This window comes from Myotis lucifugus, unplaced genomic scaffold (genome assembly GCF_000147115.1).
Source record: "Myotis lucifugus unplaced genomic scaffold, Myoluc2.0 scaffold_88, whole genome shotgun sequence".
Lineage (NCBI taxonomy): Eukaryota > Metazoa > Chordata > Mammalia > Chiroptera > Vespertilionidae > Myotis > Myotis lucifugus.
In genome coordinates this window covers 4,343,113-4,364,223 of record NW_005871136.1, presented here as the reverse complement: position 1 = coordinate 4,364,223, position 21,111 = coordinate 4,343,113, and the positions used below count along the sequence as shown (strand labels likewise).

The 21,111-nt window shown below is 44.1% G+C and overlaps 1 protein-coding gene across 3 annotated transcripts; it reads left to right on the top strand.

Annotated features, from left to right (window-relative positions):
• The first annotated feature begins 482 nt into the window (after positions 1–482).
• MLKL (mixed lineage kinase domain like pseudokinase) lies at positions 483–20,823 on the top strand. Of its 3 annotated transcripts, none has more exons than XM_023756078.1 (11): positions 483–852; positions 4,879–5,331; positions 10,092–10,157; positions 11,347–11,524; positions 13,567–13,664; positions 14,689–14,824; positions 15,216–15,297; positions 17,840–17,991; positions 18,200–18,249; positions 18,508–18,648; positions 19,393–20,823. In XM_023756078.1, exons 2-11 carry the CDS (start codon positions 4,881–4,883, stop codon positions 19,434–19,436), a joined length of 1,398 nt encoding a protein of 465 aa, XP_023611846.1. In that variant the 5' UTR covers positions 483–852; positions 4,879–4,880; the 3' UTR covers positions 19,437–20,823. The 3 variants fall into 3 exon arrangements, with proteins under 3 accessions (XP_023611846.1, XP_014313467.1, XP_023611847.1); XM_014457981.2 differs by having other exon boundaries at positions 484–852; positions 4,869–5,331; XM_023756079.1 differs by lacking the exon at positions 483–852 and adding an exon at positions 1,165–1,181.
• The last annotated feature ends 288 nt before the right edge of the window (positions 20,824–21,111 follow it).

Below are 21,111 nucleotides of genomic sequence, written 5' to 3'. Positions count from 1 at the left end.
TCTATGGGTTCATTCATTTCACTAACCGCTGTAATCTTAATAATTTTTATAGTATGAGAGGCATTTGCATCTAAGCGAGAGGTAATAGTAGTAGAACTTCCATCAACAAACCTGGAGTGACTTCACGGATGAGCAGGTTGGAAAATACGATCCTATCTGTTTTTTTTAGTCTTTCTTACATGTACATGGAGTTCACATTTTTTCCAATGTTTACTATAAGTGTTTGGGGTGTTTATCAGAAGTTTGGTGATGTTTTTGTGACCAGAAATATGCTGTAGAAACTTAACTCTTGTGCATACCATGTAGCCGATGGTCAAATTGGTCTCCTCATATGAGGTTCCCCTTAAAGTCAGTCCAAGAACCTATAGGGAGCCTTAAGTGAGGACTTAGTGTGTTCTAGAAATAGTTACCGAGTGAATGCGGGAAGGTGGGGGAGGGTGGAAAGCGCAGGAGGAAACTGCCAGGAGGAAGGGAGGAGACTCCGCTCTGAACTTTCTAGAAAGGGGCTCTAGGATCCAGGGCACCTGAGCCGTGGGCTCAGACTTGAAAAGCTCCCGGGCTGGTCAGACTTCACTGTCCACGTGCCAGCCCTGGGGCAGTGGCCTCTGGAGGGCGCAGGACCGAACGGTTCAGGCACAACCCCAACCCCAACGACAGGCAGTCCTGCGGCGGGAAGAGGGAGCGGGAGCGCAGAGCGCGGAGCCTGGAGGGAAAGCGGGCACAGGGACTCGGGACTCCCCTGTGGCTCACGTCCACAGACTTCTCCGCTGGGCACAGGCAGCCTCTGCTTGGCGGGAGCGGGCCTCCTGGACTGTGCACCGGGCAGAGTGGACGCCTTCGGGAGGGACAAGGGTGAGTCTGGTGTGGTCTCCTGGCGCGGTCCGCCTTGCGGGGCCAGGGGGCTGCGGTGGAGTCCCTGGGCCGGGAGGGGAGATGGGGGAGTAACGGAGGGTGGGGTGGCCCACTGTTCGATTTCCCGGAACTCGGGGCCAGGTTAGTTTCATTTCCTGCGCTCTGATGGTAGAGCTGCCCGCGCGCGGGTCTCTGAATGACTCACTGCCTTCTTGCCAAAGAAGACGTAGAATGGAGTGGGGTTAGGGTGGGGGTCGGAGGGCCCTGGGAACCCGCTCAGAGGAGCCGTCCAAGAAGCCCTGGACAGAGGAACTCCAGGCTGTCTGTGGGTAAATTGCCTAAGAAGCCTACTGAGTGGTAATGCCCTCATCAGGAAAGGATGTCTGATACCTCTTTTTTTTTTTTTTTACTTTATTTATTTTGAGGAGAAAAGGAAATGCCATTAGATTACTTATGGATTTATATTGTTATGCCACTTAAAGATTTTTTCACTTTTAAAAATAGTAAATTTTCCCTCTCCTTGTTAGCAGCTTTCCATATTATAAATAGCACTGCAATGAACATCTTAGTATATATCTTTCTATACACATACAAGCTTTTCTACAGCATAAGTTCCTAGAAATTCACATTGTTGAGTCAAAAATATGTATATATTTCTATTCCCTCTTATCCTTTTGATATCTTTATCAATGGTTAATAAGCCCTAAGCAGTTTCAGTTATTGCAGTTTTTAATAGATTTGCATCTTATAGGTAAGTCCTCTTATTTATTTGTTTTTAAAAATCTGGTTATTCCTACCAATTTTCTCTTTGAAATTAACTTTAGGATCATTTCGTTTCAATACCAAACTATACCATTGGGAGTTTTGTTGGAATTGCTTTAAATTGGGTTTAAATTGGGGAAGGATTGTCTGGCTTGTCATTTTTAATCTTCACAGCCAGAGATATAACAGTTCTCTCCATTTTTTTAAGCTTTGTTTTGTGTGATTTTTTTCATACCACATCATCACTTCTGTAAAATGTATTGTTTTAAATTGTCACTTTTATGAGTGGGGTATTTCCCCATTATCTTTTCTGATTAATTATTGTGGAGATGTAGCTTTTTTATGAAGCTGGTAATAGGATAATTGGAGCTTGAAGCTATGAAACTGAAATCTGCAAGATTCCTTGAGCAACACTTTCACATCTGATTCTGTCTTCAGTGGACCAGAGAAAAGTGTAAAGCCCATTGCCCTCATGGGTGCCAAGAAATGGCTTTGAAGGCATTTGCTTAGCAACTGGGAGTAGCTGGGAGTAGCTGGGTAGTATGCAATCCACTGAGTCTTTTTAGACATGCCTTAATACCTGTCATTTCCTTTGCCAGGTCCATATAACTTTAAGGCAAGAAAAACAAAAGTGTACCCACTGGTTGCTCAGTTGGTTTCACTTCCGCTAGTTTTTCACTCATCAGATTTGTGTGTCAAGCCAATGCAATTCTCCAAACTGTTATCTGATCTTTAACATGGTGATAATAGGTGTCCCACCTATTTCATGGAGCTGCTGAGATTAACTGTTTAAAAGTACTTTGGAAATCATTACCATGGTCTTGTACTTATTTAAATGCAACTTCCCTGAGCCTAAGTATCTCCAACTATAAAAGAGTGAACTCGTGGTTCCAAAGTTCGTAGCATATACTAACTGAATAGGGAGATTTGTGATCATTGTTATTATCATCACTCATTACTGAAACAGGTTGCCTTTAGTTACAAGTACAGCAAGCATGATTCAAACTGGCTTAAATAATAAGAAAGGTCATTGGTTCATAAAACATGTAATTGAGAAATGGGGTAGACTTCAGGGTCAGTTCAAACCTTTGCATTTTCTATCCTTTGCATTCTGTCATTTGTAGGTTGCTCATCCCAAGGCTTTAGGATTGGGGCTCCATGCTTTCTCACTCATTCACCCATATTCAGATGAAAGAGAGAGGGAGGAGGAGAGAAATTAAGAGTTAGAAGCTGGCTTCCTGGGCTGTCTTAGGGGATCCAGGAATCTCCCCGGCAACCATTCCCCTCCACTCAAGTTAGCCCGCGTGCCCAATTTTGAATCAATCACTGTGAAAGGCTATTAGGAATTATCTGATGGCTTAGATCACGTTTTCTCAGCCCCAGCACTATTGACCTTTTGGGCTGGATAATTCTTTGCTGTGGAGGGGTTGTCCTATGCATTATAGCACCCTAACATCTACCCACCAGATGTAAGTAGCAATCACATTACCAGAAGTCCTCTGGAGGCAAAATCATCTTTGGTTGAGAACCACTGGCTTAGATACATCAGGTTTCACCTCTAGAACCAGAAGTGGAGCCAGCTCCCTACACACTTATTGCTGAATGGGGGAGGAGCAGCAGCCACTTAAAATCTGGGCAGTAATAGGAGGTAGGAAAATGGGTGCTGTGAGGGCAACACAGATGTTCACCATGATTCCTTTGGGCCTGGAAAACCCGAGTCTTTAGTGCAAATGCCTCTGAGGGAGCGGCACTTACATAATGAAGTCTTATTGGTGCATAGACAATGGGTAGGCTATAACAAATGTACAGCTTTCTAAAAACGCAGCAGAGAGAACTGGGGACGAGCACTAGGGAGACAGGGATGCTCAAGCATTGGGAAAAGAGATAGAAAGGAAAAGCTGAGATTGACAGAAGCCAAGTTCTGTTACAATCCTGAGTATCCTTGGCCAACTGTGGCCAAGGTTGCAAATTGGGGCTTCATGGGCAATATCCAGTTGGCAGACATGTTTTATTTGACCCACACAGTTGGACTGCACATTTTTTTACTTGGTTGCAAGATTTTATATTTTTAAAAGTTGGAGAGAGAGAGAGAGAGAGAGAGAGAGAGAGAGAGAGAGAGAAATATCTATTTGTTGTTCCACTTATTTATGCATTCATTGGTTGCTTCTTGTATGTGCCCTGCCAGGAGATCGAACCTGCAACTTGATGTATTGGCACGACGCTCTAACCAACTGAGCTACCTGGCCAGGGTTGGTTGCAAGATTTTAAATTGAGAGATTTAACATAAAAATCCAGATTTCTGTCTGCTCTTTCTTTTTGTTTTCTTTTTTTTAAAAAAATATATATTTTATTGATTTTTTTTATACAGAGGAAGGGAGAGGGATAGAGAGTTAGAAACATCGATGAGAGAGAAATATTGATCAGCTGCCTCCTGCACACCCCCTACTGGGGATGTGCCCACAACCAAGGTACATGCCCTTGACCGGAATCGAACCTGGGACCCTTCAGTCCGCAGGCCGACACTCTATCCACTGAGCCAAACCGGTTAGGGCTCTGTCTGCTCTTTCAAAACTGGAAGGTCTTCCACCACTGGACCATTTATCCTTGCTGGCTAACCCTTGCCTTCTTTAGACAGGGCCTGAGCTTTCCAACCCACCATCCTATCGTCACCCCTATACTTTGGCAGGATATTTTTGGTAGAATAGGCTAAACTGATATAATGACCAGACACCAAAATATAATGGCTCAAACACAATAGAAGTTTATTCCTCATTCACTTAACAGTCCATGGCAGATGGTCCAGGTCTGTGAGCAGCCCTCCTCCAAATGATGAATCAGGGATCCAGGATTCTTCCTTCTTGAGACTCCACCTTCTTTCTCAGAACTCCAACACCCCTAGGGCTGTGTCATCCTATGCATCCAGCTGATAGTGTGTAGAGGAGACAAACCCGCCTCAGCCCAAAGTAGCATATATCCTATCCACTCACACCCCATTGGCGAGAACTAGTCATATGGCCACATCAAGCCTCAAGGAAGGCTGGGAGATATAGTCCTAGGTGAGCCAACACTTCCCAGCCACAGCTCTGTTATTATGGAAGGGCAGAACAGATGTTGGTGGACGTCAAGCCATCTCTACCTTATATGAAATCGTGGGGAGAATTCTTCAGCCATTTAAATCACAGACACCCTGGAGGTTCCTGTAGCCCAGTCGTAAATATGCAGGAGATTTCTGGGACTTGAACAGATTGCATCAGTTTCTTCCAGGTATGGATATATTGAAGAACGTCATCTCCTGGGCCCAGTACGTGTACGAACTATGTGAAAAGATGCAACACTGCGAGGGACAGTACAAACGTCTAAGGAACCGCATCCACGGCCTGCTGCAGCCTCTGCAAGAGCTCCAGGCCCGAGGAGAGGGGAACCTGTCCCCTGGGATCATCACTGCCCTGAACAATTTCCAGGCTGCCCTCGAGGAAGCCAAGAAGAAGATAGATAAGTTTAGCGATAAGTCCTTTCTCCATAAGTTTCTAACATCAGGGAAGAACAAAGAACTCTTTACAGATGTGAACAATAGGCTGAACGATGTCTACCAGGAGCTCTCACTGGCGCTTCAGGTGTATCAGGGGGTGTCTATTTCAAGCATCAGCAAAGAAGCCTGGAAAAAAGAGGATCAGCAGGATGCAGAGCGAGATTGGCGAGTCTTCCAGAGTCTAACTGGTAAGGCTTCTTTTGTCATGGGGAGTAAATTGGGGGCATTTTAGTCTCGTTTTGATTTACCAGAGGAGCAGGAAGGCTGAAGAGGTTTGAGCAGATGTCATTCATGTGACTCAGAACTCCTAACATCCATGGGCCCAGATATGGCGGGGGGAGGGGGGGGGGACCTGGTGAAATTTGGGCAAGCCAGAGTAGGAGAGAGGTTGGGGGTGTTGATACTAATGTCTTCTTTGCTTCTTCATTCTCTTGGATGTAATACCTAGAATTCCAGAAGGTAATTCCTTCCAGCCTTACTTTTTCCAGGACCTTCTGTTAATATGTAAATTATCAGGAGGAAGAACTAACTAATTAACTAAGCAAACATGAATTGAGTATAGTCACGTGCCACTCAATGGCAGGGATACATTCAAAGAAATGTGTCATTCGGCGATTTCAGCGATGTGGGAACATCAGCGTGCACTTACACAAACCTAGATTGTCTAGCCTACTACACACCTGGGCTATACGTTATAACCTATTGCTCCTAGGCCACAAGCCTGTACAACATTCGACTGTACAAACCAACTAAAGATTAAGTCAAGAGAATATGATGCAACCAGAAGACATAGCAAACATGAGATATATGAGGTTGCTGCTGGCATAATATTGCATACGGTTTTACAGTAAACTTTTTTCATAAGTAGAAAGAGTACACTCTAAAATGACAATAAAAAGGATAGTATAGTAAATACATAACCCAGTAACCTAGTCACTTATTATCAAGTATTATGTACTGTACATAATTGTATGTGCTATACTTTTATATGACTAGCAAGGTAGTAGGTTTGCTGAGACCAGCATCACCACAAACACATAAGTAATCACTGTGGGACATCACTCGGTGATAGGAATTTTTCAGCTCCATTATAAGCTTATGGCCCACCATCATATATGCAGTCCATCGCTGACCTCAACATCATGAAGCACACAACTGTACCTACTGTATGCCAGCTAGTGTTCTACGTTTCTGAGACATAACACAGAGAAAAGTAGACAAAATCTCTGCCCTCTTGAAACCTAAAGTCTGCAGATAGAGGTCTAAGTCATTTTATTTAAAAGCAACGAAAGCCATAAGCAGGGCAATGAGATAGAAAGTGACAGCGGGTGCAGACTGAGTGTTCAGGGAAAGCTTCTCTAACCGGTGGCATTGGAATGGACGCCTTGAATAATGAGAAGGAGCAAGCCATATGAAGATGAGGGAGAGGAGCATTCCCAGCAGAGAAAACAGGAGATGCAAAGGCCCTGAGATGGGGAGTAAATGTGGCAAGTGCAAGGAACAACCAGAAGGCAGGATGGTTTTGGTGGGGTAGACATGGAAGAGAGAGTAGTATGAGATGGAGGTGGAGAAGTAGGCCGGAAGATACAGGAGCAAGGTCATACAGGGCCTTGAAGGCATGAAAAGAAATATAGGTTTTATTCTGAGTCATAGGAGCCAGGAAAGGGAGGTCTTAAACGTGGGCCTGTCATGATTTGACTTGTATTAAAGAACATCACTTGGGCCCTAACCGGTTTGGCTCAGTGGATAGAGCGTCGGCCTGCGGACTGAAAGGTCCCAGGTTCGATTCTGGTCAAGGGCATGTACCTTGGTTGCGGGCACATCCCCAGTAGGAGGTGTGCAGGAGGCAGCTGGTCGATGTTTCTAACTCTCTATCCCTCTCCCTTCCTCTCTGTAAAAAATCAATAAAATATATTTAATAAAAAAAAAAAGAACATCACTTGGGCTGCCATGTGGCAATGGACTGTAATGATACGTATTAGTCAGTTGCTATACTAATACTGCAATAACAAACCATCTCAAAATCCAGAGGCTTGAAACAATAGTCATTCATTCTCCTACTCACAGATCTGTGGGTCCATTGGATTCTTCTGATCTCAGGGGCCTGGGCTGGGCTGGGCTCCAGGCAGCAGGTCTAATTTCGATCTGTTTAACCTGTCTCATTCTGGAGCCGAGGTGGTGGGAGCAGTGAGTCCTTGGAGAATGTTCTTTTGGCAGAATTGCAAGAAGGCAAGCTCCACAGTACCAGCACGATTCAAGCCTCTACTTGTGTCCACTAATATTCAAAGCCATCGATGTAGCCAAGCCCAACATGAAGGGACAGGGAAATACAGTGTGCCCGCTATGAAGCTATAATGGTGTGGATGTATAAGACTATTACATAGGAGTGAAGAATTGGGACCAATCATTCAACATACCCCAGAAGGCAAGAGTGGAAATGTGAGCCTAGTTAAGAGCCACTTTGAGACTAGGTAAAAGATGACGGTGGCTTGAACTAGAGTGGCCCTTGAACTTGGTGGACTTAGTGGAGGACAAGGCCTTAGGGATGAAACATGGGTTTAGGTTGGAATAGGGGGTGACAGTGGGGCCAGGGCCACCAGAAGAGGGAACAGAGCAGAAGGATGGAAACAAATGTGGCCTCTTTACCCCTTCGCAGATCCTGGTGATAGGAATTCTAAACTCTTCCCTTTTGTAAGGACTGTGGGTGGAGAGAGAGGAAGTGAGGAGAGGGTAAAGGACATCTGAATGAACCTTCTGGGCACTGGAGCCCAGCACAATCACTGTTCTGCCACCTTGATGTGCAAGGCGGTCCATCCCCAATCAGGTCGGCAGGAGACACTCAACCAGGACAAACCGCGCCTAGAAGAGACCTGTGGGCAAAATGGGTTCTTTTCTGGACGAGGGAAAGTGAGACATCTGTAATCCTCCAACCAAACACCCAACAAAGAGAAACAGAATCAGGGGTTGGGGGCCAGGGGAGAGAGGTGTGTGCAGGGGCCAACCCAGCTGAAAGACAGGACTGGCCCCCAGCCTTCCTAATCTTCAGCACTCATTGGCCCACTTCCTGGGAAAGGTGGGGGGCATGTTAGTGTCATCAACTTGGAGGACAGGATTTACTTTCTGCTCTTGTTTTCAGTTTTGTTTTGTTTTTTTATTGCTTTTTTCCCCCTTGACCTTCCCCCGGCCTCCCCTACCCCCCCAGTGTCTTGTGTCCATTGGTTATGCTTATATGCATGCATACAAGTCCTTTGGTTGATCTCTTACCTCCCCCCCCCCAACCCTCCCCAGCCTTCCTGCTGTAGTTTGACAGTCTGTTTAATGCTGCTCTGCCTCTGTATCTATTTTTATTCATCAGTTTATAATGGTCTTTATTATTCATAAATGAGTGAATGAGCTTTTCAGTTTTTAAAAACACTTTTATCAAGTAATACATTCACAAGGTACAAAAAGGGCCCTGCATGAGAAGTAAATGTCCTTCTCACCCTTGACCTCACAGGAACTGTTTCCTTCCCAGACATAATCTTCTTTACCAGTTCGTTGAATAGCCTTCCAGATATTTAAGAATATAGATTTTTTTATCAATGTTACACTATCACTAGCATCCTAAACACACTGTTCTGCTTCTTGCTTTTCTCACTAAATCTTGAATATTCAGCCATATTAATTTCCATAGAGTTGCCTCGTATTCTTTGGTATACATGGGCCAGATTTTATTTATTTATTCATTCATTCATTCATTTATTTTAAAATATATTTTATTGATTTTTTTACAGAGAGGAAGGGAGAGGGATAGAGAATTAGAAACATTGATGAGAGAGAGAGAAACATCAATCAGCTGCCTCCTGCACACCCCCTACTGGGGATGTTGCCCGCAACCAAGGTACATGCCCGTGACTGGAATCGAACCTGGGACCTTTCAGTCCGCAGGCCGACGCTCTATCCACTGAGCCAAACCGGTTAGGGCGGGCCAGATATATTTAAACAACTCCCTATTGATGAACATTTGAATTGTGTCCAGTTTTTCACAATTGTAAGTAGTCCTACCTTAAGTATCTTCACATATATTTCAGGATATCTTTAGGAACAATTCCTATAAGTGGGTCAAAGAGTATGAGCACTTTACTTTTTTTTTTTTTTTTTTTTTTTTTTTTTTACAGATGTCCCCAGCCTCCTTCCCTCCTCCTGGCACTTAAAATTTTGATAGAAATTGCCAGATTGTCCTCTACAGAGGTTAGATCAATATCATTCCTACCAACTATGTATGAGATTGTGTTTCTCCACACTTTTCTTCATTAGCTTTAGCACTGAAGGTCCTATCAGTTTTTAAATGTATTTCTGATTATATAAATAAGGATAGATGAGATTATGCTATGGTGTAAAAAAAAAAAAACCACACAACAGTGTCTCAAAGAAAGAAAACTTTATTTCTTAGTTAGGCAAAGTCCAGGAGACTCCGAGGTAGCAGCTGTCCTTTCCAGGAACTTTCAAGGTTATGGCACTTTCGCATTGACACAAACTTCCTTCGCATTTCTTTCACTTCATTTCTTAGTCAAAGAGAGTGACACGGCCATGCTTCAAGGCATTCACTATGTGCTTAGAAGTAGAAAGATGAGCCCTAACCAGTTTGGCTCAGTGGATAGAGCGTCGGCTTGCAGACTCAAGGGTCCCAGGTTTGATTCTGGTCAAGGGCATGCACCTGCAGGCACATCCCTAATGGGGGGTGTGCAGGAGGCAGCTGATCGATGTTTCTAATTCTCTATCCCTCTCCCTTCCTCTCTGTAAAAAATCAATAAAATATTTTTTTAAAAGAAGTAGAAAGATGAATATTCGTGAGCAGTAGTAGTAATCCCTACTGCAATGAATATGGTAAGTTAAAGAAAATGGGACCTCGGTGTGCTTTTAATTCGCATTTCTATTTTTGAGTATTTGCTACTCTTTTTTCCTGCAGCAAGTGAAATTATCGAAGCTTCAGTGGAGCAAGTGAAAAATGAAGTGGAAAAAATCATGAGGCGCCGTGAGTTACCTGTGACCTGCTGCTTCTGACTGCCCCCAAACCAAAGTCATTTGTTCAGTAGGAACTCCAGTCTTCCCCCACCCCACCACTGCCCATTTTCTAGGCTGGATGGTTGGAAACAGCCCACAGGTTTGCGGATGTGCTCATAACTTAGCCCAGGCTTCTGTCCATAGAGTAGCATTTGAAGGGAACTTCTTGACCCCCAAGATACCTTCTAGTACCGGTCTAAGCGCTGACAACTTCCTCTAGGCCATCGGTTCTTAACCTGTGGGTAGCGACCCCTTTGGGGGTCGAACAACCCTTTCACAGGGGTCGCCTAAGACCATTGGAAAACACATATATAATTACATATTGTTTTTGTGATTAATCACTATGCTTTAATTATGTTCAATTTGTAACAATGAAAATACATCCTGCATATCAGATATTTACATGACGATTCATAACAGTAGCAAAATTACAGTTATGAAGTAGCAACAAAAATAATTTTATGGTTGGGGGTCACCACAACATGAGGAACTGTATTAAAGGGTCGCGGCATTAGGAAGGTTGAGAACCACTGCTCTAGATAGTATCGAAGCTTCTTTTGCTGAATTCCCAAGAACAAATGCAAATCTAATTTAAAATACTCATTCATCACTCATTTGACCAATCTGTATCTGCTGTCAGAGCCTTGTACATAGAGCCAAGTCAGATGCAGAGAAAGACCCTGCCTTAGGGGAGCTAACAGCCACAGGGTAGGAGGGAGGGAGAGGAAAGAGAGTCGTGTGAACACATACCAGCAGTGGAGTCACTCAGCTTGAACTGTGTCTCTCACTATTAGAGCTGAAATGACTAAACAAGATGCTAAATGTTCAAGTGCCGAGCTCAAGTGGCAGTAGGAGTAGGAAGGGCTCCAAAACGAGTGAGACCGGTTGAGATGGAGGTTTAGGCTGGAGAGACAGACAGGACTTGAAGAAGAGGGGCAGGAAGTGCATGACACATTTTTGTTAACCATCCAGCTGTGTCTCTACTGGTCACTCAGAGGCTCTGGAACCTCTTCCCCAGGCTGAGTGAGTCAGAAGGTCCTGCCAGGGCCAGCTTTGGGTCATGGCATAAGGCTTCCCACTTACATGTTTACAGAGACACGTCTTCCCTTAGGACACCTTCCTCAGCTCATTGACTCTATTTCCTTCTGTCCTACGGTCAGAATTACAGAAATCAATAAAGGCGGCCCTAGCAAATAAAATCACGGAGATTAAGAAGGAGGAACTTTCTGATTGGATCTCTCTAAAGAAAAATGAATTCAGCGAAGTTTTTAAAGGAAAATATTACCAATCTCCAGTGGCCATAAAAGTATTCAACAACGTCCAGACCAGAAACCCTGGGTAAGTGCTTTTGTATAGTTACTATCTCATGTATCATTTCACTTCCTCTCTAAAACTCTCCAAGGAGAGAGGCGTATTGTCTCCATTAGGTGGGAGAATGGGGCCCCAAAGGGTGAAATGACTTGCCCTCTACTCTTAAGGAGCAGAGCCTAGACTTTAAGTGCATGTCTTCCAACCTCAATTCTAGAAACTTCTCTCTTTTATTCATACATTTAGTTATTTAAAAATTTGTATCCCCTTCCGTTCCTATTTCTCAGTCCCCCATCCCCTCCACAGGCAATAAAGTGTGTTTTGTTTGTAGGTGTTCTTGTAAAATGTATGTTGTTGTTATATGTGCGTGCATCTTTTATTTTCACAAGCGGTAGTGTTATATGTCTGTTGCCTACTGTTCTGACCTTTTCCACTCAGCATCAGGGAACTAGTACTGTACTTGTCGCCCTTTCCTTCTGACTGCTGTCTGTGGTGTAGACCCACATTTTACCTATTTTTCCAATGATGGAACCCAACCTGTTTCCAACGTTCCCCCACCAAAAATAATGCCACCATAAGTACCCCTTTATGGACCTGTATGAGAATTTTCTTTGGGCTGTGTTGCCAGGAGGGGAAGCAATGGGTCATAGGGGAATCAATGGGTCATGCTTATATGAAATTGACTAAGTACGACTAGAATGGGTTGCAGGTGCCTATACTCTCTCCAGCAATGTGTGAGAGCTCTATTGTTACATATCTCTACCAACTCCTAGTGTTATCCAGCTTTCTCATTTTTCTCATGCGTATGGTTATAAAGTAACATCCTATCGCTATTTTGATTTGCATTTCTGTTTACTAATGAATTTGAACATTCATTCATATGGCTTTTAGCTATTTGGGTTTCCACTTCTCTATATTGCCCTTCTTTCTGTCACGGTTGCTGTTTTTGTCATGTCCATGTGTAGAAGATAAACATGTATATTGTGGCAATTAATCATTTCTAAGTTTGAGATATTGCAAAGGTCTTCTCTCATCATATTTTCTATACTTTAATTTTGCCAGTGGTGTCCATCAACAGACATCTTAAATTTTGATGTTATTAATTCTACCAAAATGTTATCTTATTATGTATTTGTGCTCTTGAGGTGCCCTTCCACTCCCCTAGGCATTCCAGATTTCTTCTATTAACTTTGAGTTTTACTTCTCACATTAGGCTTTAATTCTCCTGGAATCCACCTTTGATATTATGTAAGGCCTAGTTTTATTTTTTATCTATACAATGAATCCATTTTCTCTACACCAGCTATTAAATGTTTTCCCCCATTGACTTGTGGTGCCACATTGTTGTATGTTAATTCTATTTAGACATGGATCTGGCTCTAACCTCTCTATTACATTCCACTGGTCAATTTGTCTTTGCACCAATAACACTGTTTTGTTTTTATTATGACTTTTTAGTAATTCTCAGTATCTAGTAAGGTAACACCCTCCATCTTGGCTCTTCTTTCTCAGGTTGACTAAGCTAAATAAATATCACATTCCTCAACATACACATGGAGATTTTGATTGGGATAGTATTTTTAATAACTTTATTGACACATCATTTACATACCATAAGATTCACCCATTTAAAGTATATAACTTACTGGCTTTTAATATATTTCAGAGTTGTGCAACCATTGCCATAAAGTGATTTTTAGGACATTTCATCATCCCACAAGGAAACCCTAGACCCTTTAGCAGTCACTCCCCATATACTGCTACCCCCACCTTCTCTAGCCCTAGGCACCTACTCATCTACTTTCTGTCTCTATGTGTGTTCTGGAATGATACGATATGTGGCCTTTTGTGTTTGACTCCTTTCACTTAACATGATCTTTTCAAGGTAAATCTATGTTGTAGCATGTATTGTGCATGCTAATTCTACTGCTAAACACTGCCATCAGTGGCCAAGCTCATCTCACCCCAGGATGCTGACAATCCCCCACACATGCACAGATGGTCCCTACACTAAATGTTCTCAGAGGGACCCTCCCATCTTGAAATCTTAATTGTCTCTTTCATCCTCATAGAATAGTGAGGCGTGTTTTCAATAATGAGGTCACAACCATGAAGAAATTTGATTCTCCTAACATCCTGCGTATATTTGGGATTTGCATTGATGAAGCAGGTAAGGAGTGCTTCTGGGGTTGGGCCTTGTTTTGGTGGTCTGTCATATATCTTATAATGCATTGCATTTTTAAAGAAGAGCTGGAAGGGTGGGATCTATATAGTGTGATTATGATCAGTGTTCTTTTTTCTGCATCCCAAGATGCAGGTTCCCATATCCTTTCAGGAAACAAGGGCTTGAATTTGGCTTCATCCTGAGGGCTGATTTGCACTAATGTGGCCACCTCCTCTTCTCCCAGTCTACTGGGGATCTTGTTCAGATACTGGCCTGAGTGATGGAAGCATCTTGTTGCAATAAAACATGATAAAGCTGACTGATCAGTATAAGGAATCTACCCTGGATCATCATTAGTGTAGATCAAACCCCAAGACTCAATTAACCTGCCCCTTTATCAAGAACAAGGAATCTATCCTTGCTCATATCATTAGTGTAGATCAAACCTAAAAACTCAATTAACCTGCCCCTTGACCAAGAACCTCATGCGTCAGATTCTTTTTCATTTTAATTTTTTAATGTGGCTGCATTTTCCCTCATAGCATGGCCTCTCCTGTGGGTTATGCATTGTTGCTCTTGCCTACAGAGGGGACAGAGCAACCCCTTTAAATGTTTTATTCCCCTTTAGACGTTTCTCTACAGCCTCCCTCAACTAAAGGAAAACTTCCAGTGATATCTGGTCTCCTGGGTGATGGCTGAGGTGACTGACTCATTCTTTGTGTGTCGGTTCTTGCATCTGAGGGTGTGAACAAAACAGAGCCTGCCCTCTGGGGCTTGAACTTGAGTGGGGGAGACATTACTCAAATAACTAAGAGAATGTATAATTACGACATGCCAAATACGACGACGAAGAGGTATGGGAACTCTGTGGGTATTTGACCCATTCAGTGAGGTCAGGATGCAAACTGTGTGAGATGGGGTTAGAGGGTGGGGGAGAAGCAGTGCAGCGCTGATTTCTGTGTCTGTAGAGATAGGGGGAGATGGGCTGCAGAGCAGGACCTCTGAGTGGGGCTGATCTTCTTTCCATCAGTGACCCCACCTCAATTCTCCATTGTCATGGAGTACTGTGAGCTCGGGACCCTCAGGGAACTGCTGGATCAGAAAAAGGACCTCACATTGGCTGAACGCATCGTCCTGGCCGTGGGGGCAGCCAGTGGCTTATACAGGTACCATATGGGTTGAAAGGATGCTGAGAAGAACAGAATGAGTCTTCCTTCCCTACTGATATCCCAGAGAGGAGAGAACAGGCCAGAAGCCCAAGATAGTCTCCCCTTCCTTAAGTTTTTGTTGTTGTTAATCGTCACCCGAGGATATTTTTCCACTGATTTTTAGAAAAAGTGGGAGGGGGGGAGACAAAGAGAGAGACACATTGATGTGAAAGCGACACATCAATTGGTTGCCTCCAGCACTCGCCCTGACCAGGGATTGAGCCCACAACCAAGGTACAAGGGGGAGAGGCATGGTATTGACCAGCCTCCTTGTTCCGGTAATAACTGTCAAGCCCCCCGGGAAGGTCTTGCAAAGGTCACTAACGCTCCCTGCCTTTGGTCATGTCAGGCTGCACCATTCCGAAGCCCCTGAACTCCATAGAAACATCAGCAGCAGGAGCTTCCTAGTAACTAACGGCTACCAAGTGAAGGTGAGTGTGGCCTTCCGGGGGGCTCTTTGAGTTCAACCTTGGTGACTGTTTGGTGCCGGGAGAGGGACACCTGTTGCCCAGAAAAGCTGTGCCTGCTTGTTTCTCTGCCTTAACCTTAGAACTGAACTCAAAACCTTTCCCTGCCTGGACAGCTTTCCGGGTGCCCACCATAGGTCAGACTCAATCCTGCCTGCTGTTAGGATGCCTGTCTTCACTCACCACCTGCTTAGCAGGGACGGGCTAAGAGTCATTTCCCTTATTTTTTTAAGAGACTGGGACCAAATGATCTTTAAAATATGTTTTTATTGATTTCAGAGAGAGGAAGGGACAGGGAGAGAGAGATAGAAACATTGATGAAAGAGTAACATTGATCGGCTGCCTCCTGCACATGCCCTATTGGGGAGCGAGCCTGTACCTGGGCATGTGTCCTGACCAGGAACTGAACCATCCACCTCCTGGTGCATAGGATGAGGCCCAACCAACTGAGCCACACTGGCTGGGCGAGAGTCATTTCCCTTTAGATTCCTGGACACCACTTCTACATCCCCCCAATACCCACCAGGGGATCTTCTCAGGCCCAACTAGGCATTCAGACTTACAGGACTGACATAGGCCACACTTGGCATTTGGAGTCACTTAGAAGGGTATCATGCAGGAAACATAGCTTGCCAGCACGGCAGCGTCAAATCTCTCTCTCCAGTGTTGTCCCCACGGCTGTCCCACAGTCACCCAGGAGGTGTTCTCTTTGCCCTTTCCCAGGTGCTAGAGAAAGAGGCTCCCCTCGGGTGGGTGTGGGGTCCTCTAGCCTTAGAAGCCTCATGACCCTCAGAAGTCATATTATAACAACTTCTGAGGCATATCTTCAAGTGTCCCCACGGAGGCATGTCAGTTATAAGATTCACCACATGCCCTAACCGGTTTGGCTCAGTGGATAGAGCGTCGGCCTGCGGACTGAAAGGTCCCAGGTTCGATTCCGGCCAAGGGCATGTACATTCCGGTTGTGGGCACATCTCCAGTAGGAGGTGTGCAGGAGGCAGCTGATCAATGTTCCTCTCTCATCGATGTTTCTACCTCTCTATCCCTCTCCCTTCCTCTCTGTGAAAAATCAATAAATTAAAAAAAAAAGATTCACCACAAAGCCCAGCATCCCTATCAGCTCTTTATAGTCTGCAAACCCTATCAATAAGCTTTACCAGTCAGTGATCATTTTTTGTCATCAACATATTACTTAGGAGCATAGGTGACAGTCTGCTTTTATCAGGTTCCCAAGGGAATGGAGCTAAAAAGTCGGATTCTAATAAGGAAGAGAAAGGGTTTAACTCAATGTCCATAATTCCCAAATGCTGAAAGAGTATTTTCTTTGTCATCCATAGATGGCTTTCTTTCTTCCAGCATTATGAATTTCAGAGACAGCCCCCCAAAAACAGAAGTTAGTTCTTTTTTGCCATTCCTCCTCGTCGGTGTGATATAAGTGCTCCCAAAGCACCATGACTATATCACTCTGGGGGCTCATCCCGCCTGACTGTAATATGTGCTCTTCAGCCTTTCCTCTCTGGTATCTAGCATGGTGCCAGATGTCAGAGGATGTTAGTGCTCAATAAACATGTAATGGAAAGGGGATGAGCCCGGCCAGTGTTGCTCAGTAGTTGAGCGTGGACCCATGAACCAAGAGTTCACTGGTTCGATTCCCAGTCCAGGTACATGCCTGGGTTGCAGGCTCAATCCCCAGTGGGGTGTGTGCAGGAGGCAGCCGATCCATGTTTCTCTGTCATTGATATTTCTACCTTTCTATTCCTCTTCCATCCTCTCTCTCTAAAAAAGTCAATGAAAACGTATTTATAAGCCCTCTACGTGTCTTATCCTTTTCCTCACCTTGCCCCTAGGTTTGCATATCTAGCCAAGTTTGGGGGTGGCACACCTCTGCACAATGATGGTACTAATGACAGGTGTACATGGAGAAAGGAGAATATCTGCTCCCATTAACTGTGTTGTGGCTTCTTTAAGAGCATGGCATTGGCCATGCAGGGTCAATGGGGGTAACTCAGAGTTGTCATGTAAAATCCAAAGCAACAGGCTGGCTGTTCTATAGGGTCAGATCAACAGAGAGGGTGCCCTATGCCATTTTTTTCAACTGCTTCTGAGAGAAAGCAAGCCATGTGGTAGCTCTATGCACCTCTTCCACCCTCACTTAGTGGAGTTAAGTCCTCAACTGAGAAAGCACTGCATCTAATACAGTGATACTAGAACAACTACAACTTACCAAGTCTTACAAGTGCTTTATAACCATTATCTCAGGTAATCCTCATTGCCCCATTTTACAGAGAAGAAACCTTTGTGTTTCTCTTGGTCAATACACCATAATAAATTAAACCCATAATGCCAGCCAGTATGGTTGCCACACGGAGAGAAGACATCACTGGAAATACATTTCAAAGGTAAAAGACTCTCCCCGACAATCATGTGTAGCGCCAAGCCCTTGCCCACTACTCCCAACCCAAGATCGTGCTGTTTCTTTCTATCTCTAATTCACCTCTCTATCTAGCTTTCAGGATTTGAGTTGAGCAAAACACAGACTTCCATCAGCAGAACAACTAAGAGAAAAAAAGAAGGGACAGTCAATTTCACAGCATATATCTCACCTCAAAGACTGGAAAATGTGTTCAATAAATATGACATAGCAGCTGAAATATACAGGTATGTTCATGTTCTTGCTCAGACTCTAACTCAGATGAACAGGACAGGAAAGCCCAAGTCAAACTCCACATCCAAACACCATCATACCTCTACTCTGTTGAATGGAATTGGGTGGCAATCAAAAAATTCACTGAAGTTTCTAGAAATGGCTAAGAGGTGTGGGAAAACAGGAACATTCTGATTGTTCAGCTTCTCGGTTTTCTTCCAGCTTTGGAATTGTCCTCTGGGAAATCGTCACTGGGAAGACCCCGTTTGAAGGTAACCAGGGTGAAGGTTGGCTCAGATGGTGCTGGGATTGGGTCCTTTTCCAGAAGACTAGAAATTCCCCATCAGTGCTGTCCTGGGTGTTTTGTTCTCCAATGTGGGCACTGCCTGGGCTGGTCATTGAAGTCATTGGAAGCTCTTGTGTCTTCAGTACTTAAAGTCCCTAAGTCTGATGCCAGCAATCCTCATCCAGAGAGATGTGTGAGTGCCAGAGCAATATTTCAGCCTCTCATCCTCTTGTTTCCATGCCAGGCTGTGATTCTAGGAAGATCCGCCAGCTGGTGGCTAAGGACCAGCACCAGGAGCCACTGGGTGAAGACTGCCCTTCACAGTTGAAGGAGATCATTGATAGTTGTCGGGCTCACGAGCCCTCCAGGCGGCCCTCTATTAAGGGTAAGGTCCTCTCTGATCCGAACAATGTGAGCCACATGTGTTAGTTCACATTTGTGAAAGATTTCCTTTATGGTTCACAAGCAGGGGGTGATTTTGCCCCTCGGGGGATATTTGGCAATGTCTAGAGATGTTTTTTGGTTGTTACAACTCAGGGACGATGGGTGGAGTAAATCATACTACTGGCATCTAATAGATAGATGCTACTCAACATCCTACAATGCAGAGGACAGCCTCCTACAACAAAGAATTCTACAGCCCAAATATCAATAGTACAGGACTTCAGAAACTGTGTTAAGGGACGGTGTTTAGTCTAAAGTAGGTTGGGGAGGTAGATTATTCCAGCTTATATTCATTATATTCATATTCTCTCATTCTCTCTCTCTCTCTCTCTCTCTCTCTCTCTCTCTCTCTCTCTCTCTCCCTCTCCCCTCCTCCCTTCTTTCCTTCTTCCCTCTTCTAGGCTCCCTTGCATCTCAGGGTCAGCCTGGTATTAAAGAATCTAAAACTGAGACTAATTCGCACTAAGATGGGAGTTTACTCCTCCTTTGTATTTGAGAAGTTGATCAAGTAAGAAGGAACATCATATCACTAAGGCATGAATGCAGATGGTGGTTTAGGCTCCATCCAGCCAGACCAAAGGGAGTGCAGTTTATGCACTGTTGTGCAGTATAGAAACATCTTTGTGCTTCTAGCTTGGCTTTCAGCTCCCTTTTATTGTCTAACTTTCTGCTCATTCATTCACAGAAATCTCAGAGAAACTGTCTATCTTTTACAACGCTGTGGATTGAAACGGAAACTAAGGAGTCACTGGACAAGAAACTGGAAGAGGCGAAAGCTGGGCATCTTTCTCTCTCCTATCCTCGGCATGGAGGATTTTTTTTATTTATGGATTTATTTTAGTTATTTATGGATTCAGGGAGGCAGCACTTCTCTGTTACAAAGAGAAAACAGTTCCAGTCATGCAGAGCACATCCCCCTCCAAACGATATTGTCAAAAGTATGTCTCTGATAGTAACTGTGATAGATGTTTTACAAAAACGTATCTCTCTCTGTATGGACACCTCTTAGCACTGTGACTTTGCAGCTCCTCCCATGGCAAAGTGGAATCTACACATGAAACTAATATATTATTGTATGTCAATTATATTTCAATTGAAAAGAAATACTCTCTCTTACAAACTGAAAGGTTTATAGATAATGCAATGATATATCTGGAGTTTAATTTAAAATAATTCAGGGGGAGGGAAAATAATCTTACCTAATAATAGACAAACATGTAAATTGACTGTCCCTCCTCTATGCTCACAAGCCAATCAGGAGAGTATGCAAATTAACCTAACAAAGATGGCAGTTAATTTGCATACGTAGGTGCAAAACGGCAGAGTGGGACGGAGCAGCGAAGACTGAAGGTGGCTCCAGCCAGAGCGAAGGCCTGGGTCCCGGGTGCCAAAGGAAAACCAGTGCCAGCAGGCAGGGGAAGGGAAGGCCTATTGCATGAATCTCTTCATGCAACAGGCCTCTAGTTATAAAGAAAAAAGTAAAATAAGATTAGCTATGAGTTGCTAGTTGTTGAATCTTGATGATGGGTACATATGGGTGAATATGCTTAAAACTTTCCACAATAAAATGATTTTTTAAAAGGGGGAAAAAATAAAGCCTACTTCTCCACTACTTGAATCTAGGCTGGTATTGTGACTGGCTTTGGCCAATAAAATGTAGAAGCGATGGTGTGCCCATTCCAAGCCTAGGCTTCAAGAGGCCTTATACACTTCCACTCCCTCTCTTGGACCCTGATCCAGACATGAACTGGGCTACTATGCTGGAGAATGAGAGATACACGGAGCAGAGACAACCTAACCCAGCTGGCCCAGTCAACACCAGAAGAACCACACAGCTGAACCAGACCAAACTGTACATTCAGCCCTAGCCAGTTTGGCTCAGTGGATAGAGCGTCGGCCTGAGGACTGAAAGGTCCCAGATTTGATTCCAGTCAAGTGCGAATGCCCGGGTTGCAGGGACCGGTAGGGGGTGTGCAGAAGGCAGCCAATCTGATTCTCACCAATGATGTTTCTCTCTCTCCTTTCCTCTCTGAATCGATAAAAATATTTTGTTTTTAAAAACTACCCATTCACAAAATTATGATCTAAATAAATTATTGTTGTCTTAAGCCACTAAGTTTTGGGATGATTTATTACACAATGGTAGTAACTAAGCAAACACTGTTCAGTCTTCCTCTTGACCATTGAGCAAAATACAAACTCCCCATTTGGGTACCCATGGCCTGTATCTCTGACCCTAACCTTACTTCCTATATGAAGTTCCAGAGTTCTTCTACCAGATACTGCAAACTCTAATGCCTATAGTGTCTCAGAGGAAACCCCCATGAGTGTGCTAGCCTGAAGCGGAGTTCGGTGAACAGATGAGCATTGTTCAGGACAGCCGCTGCTCACTTCAGTGTTTCCA

Excerpts from the sequence above, each read along its gene's own strand:
- MLKL (XM_023756078.1), top strand. The coding sequence starts at position 4,881 with ATGGATATATTGAAGAACGTCATCTCCTGGGCCCAGTACGTGTACGAA. Across the intron at positions 15,298-17,839 it reads CTAACGGCTACCAAGTGAAG|CTTTCAGGATTTGAGTTGAG; the intron begins GTGAGTGTGGCC and ends CTCTCTATCTAG. Across the intron at positions 18,250-18,507 it reads TGGGAAGACCCCGTTTGAAG|GCTGTGATTCTAGGAAGATC; the intron begins GTAACCAGGGTG and ends TTTCCATGCCAG.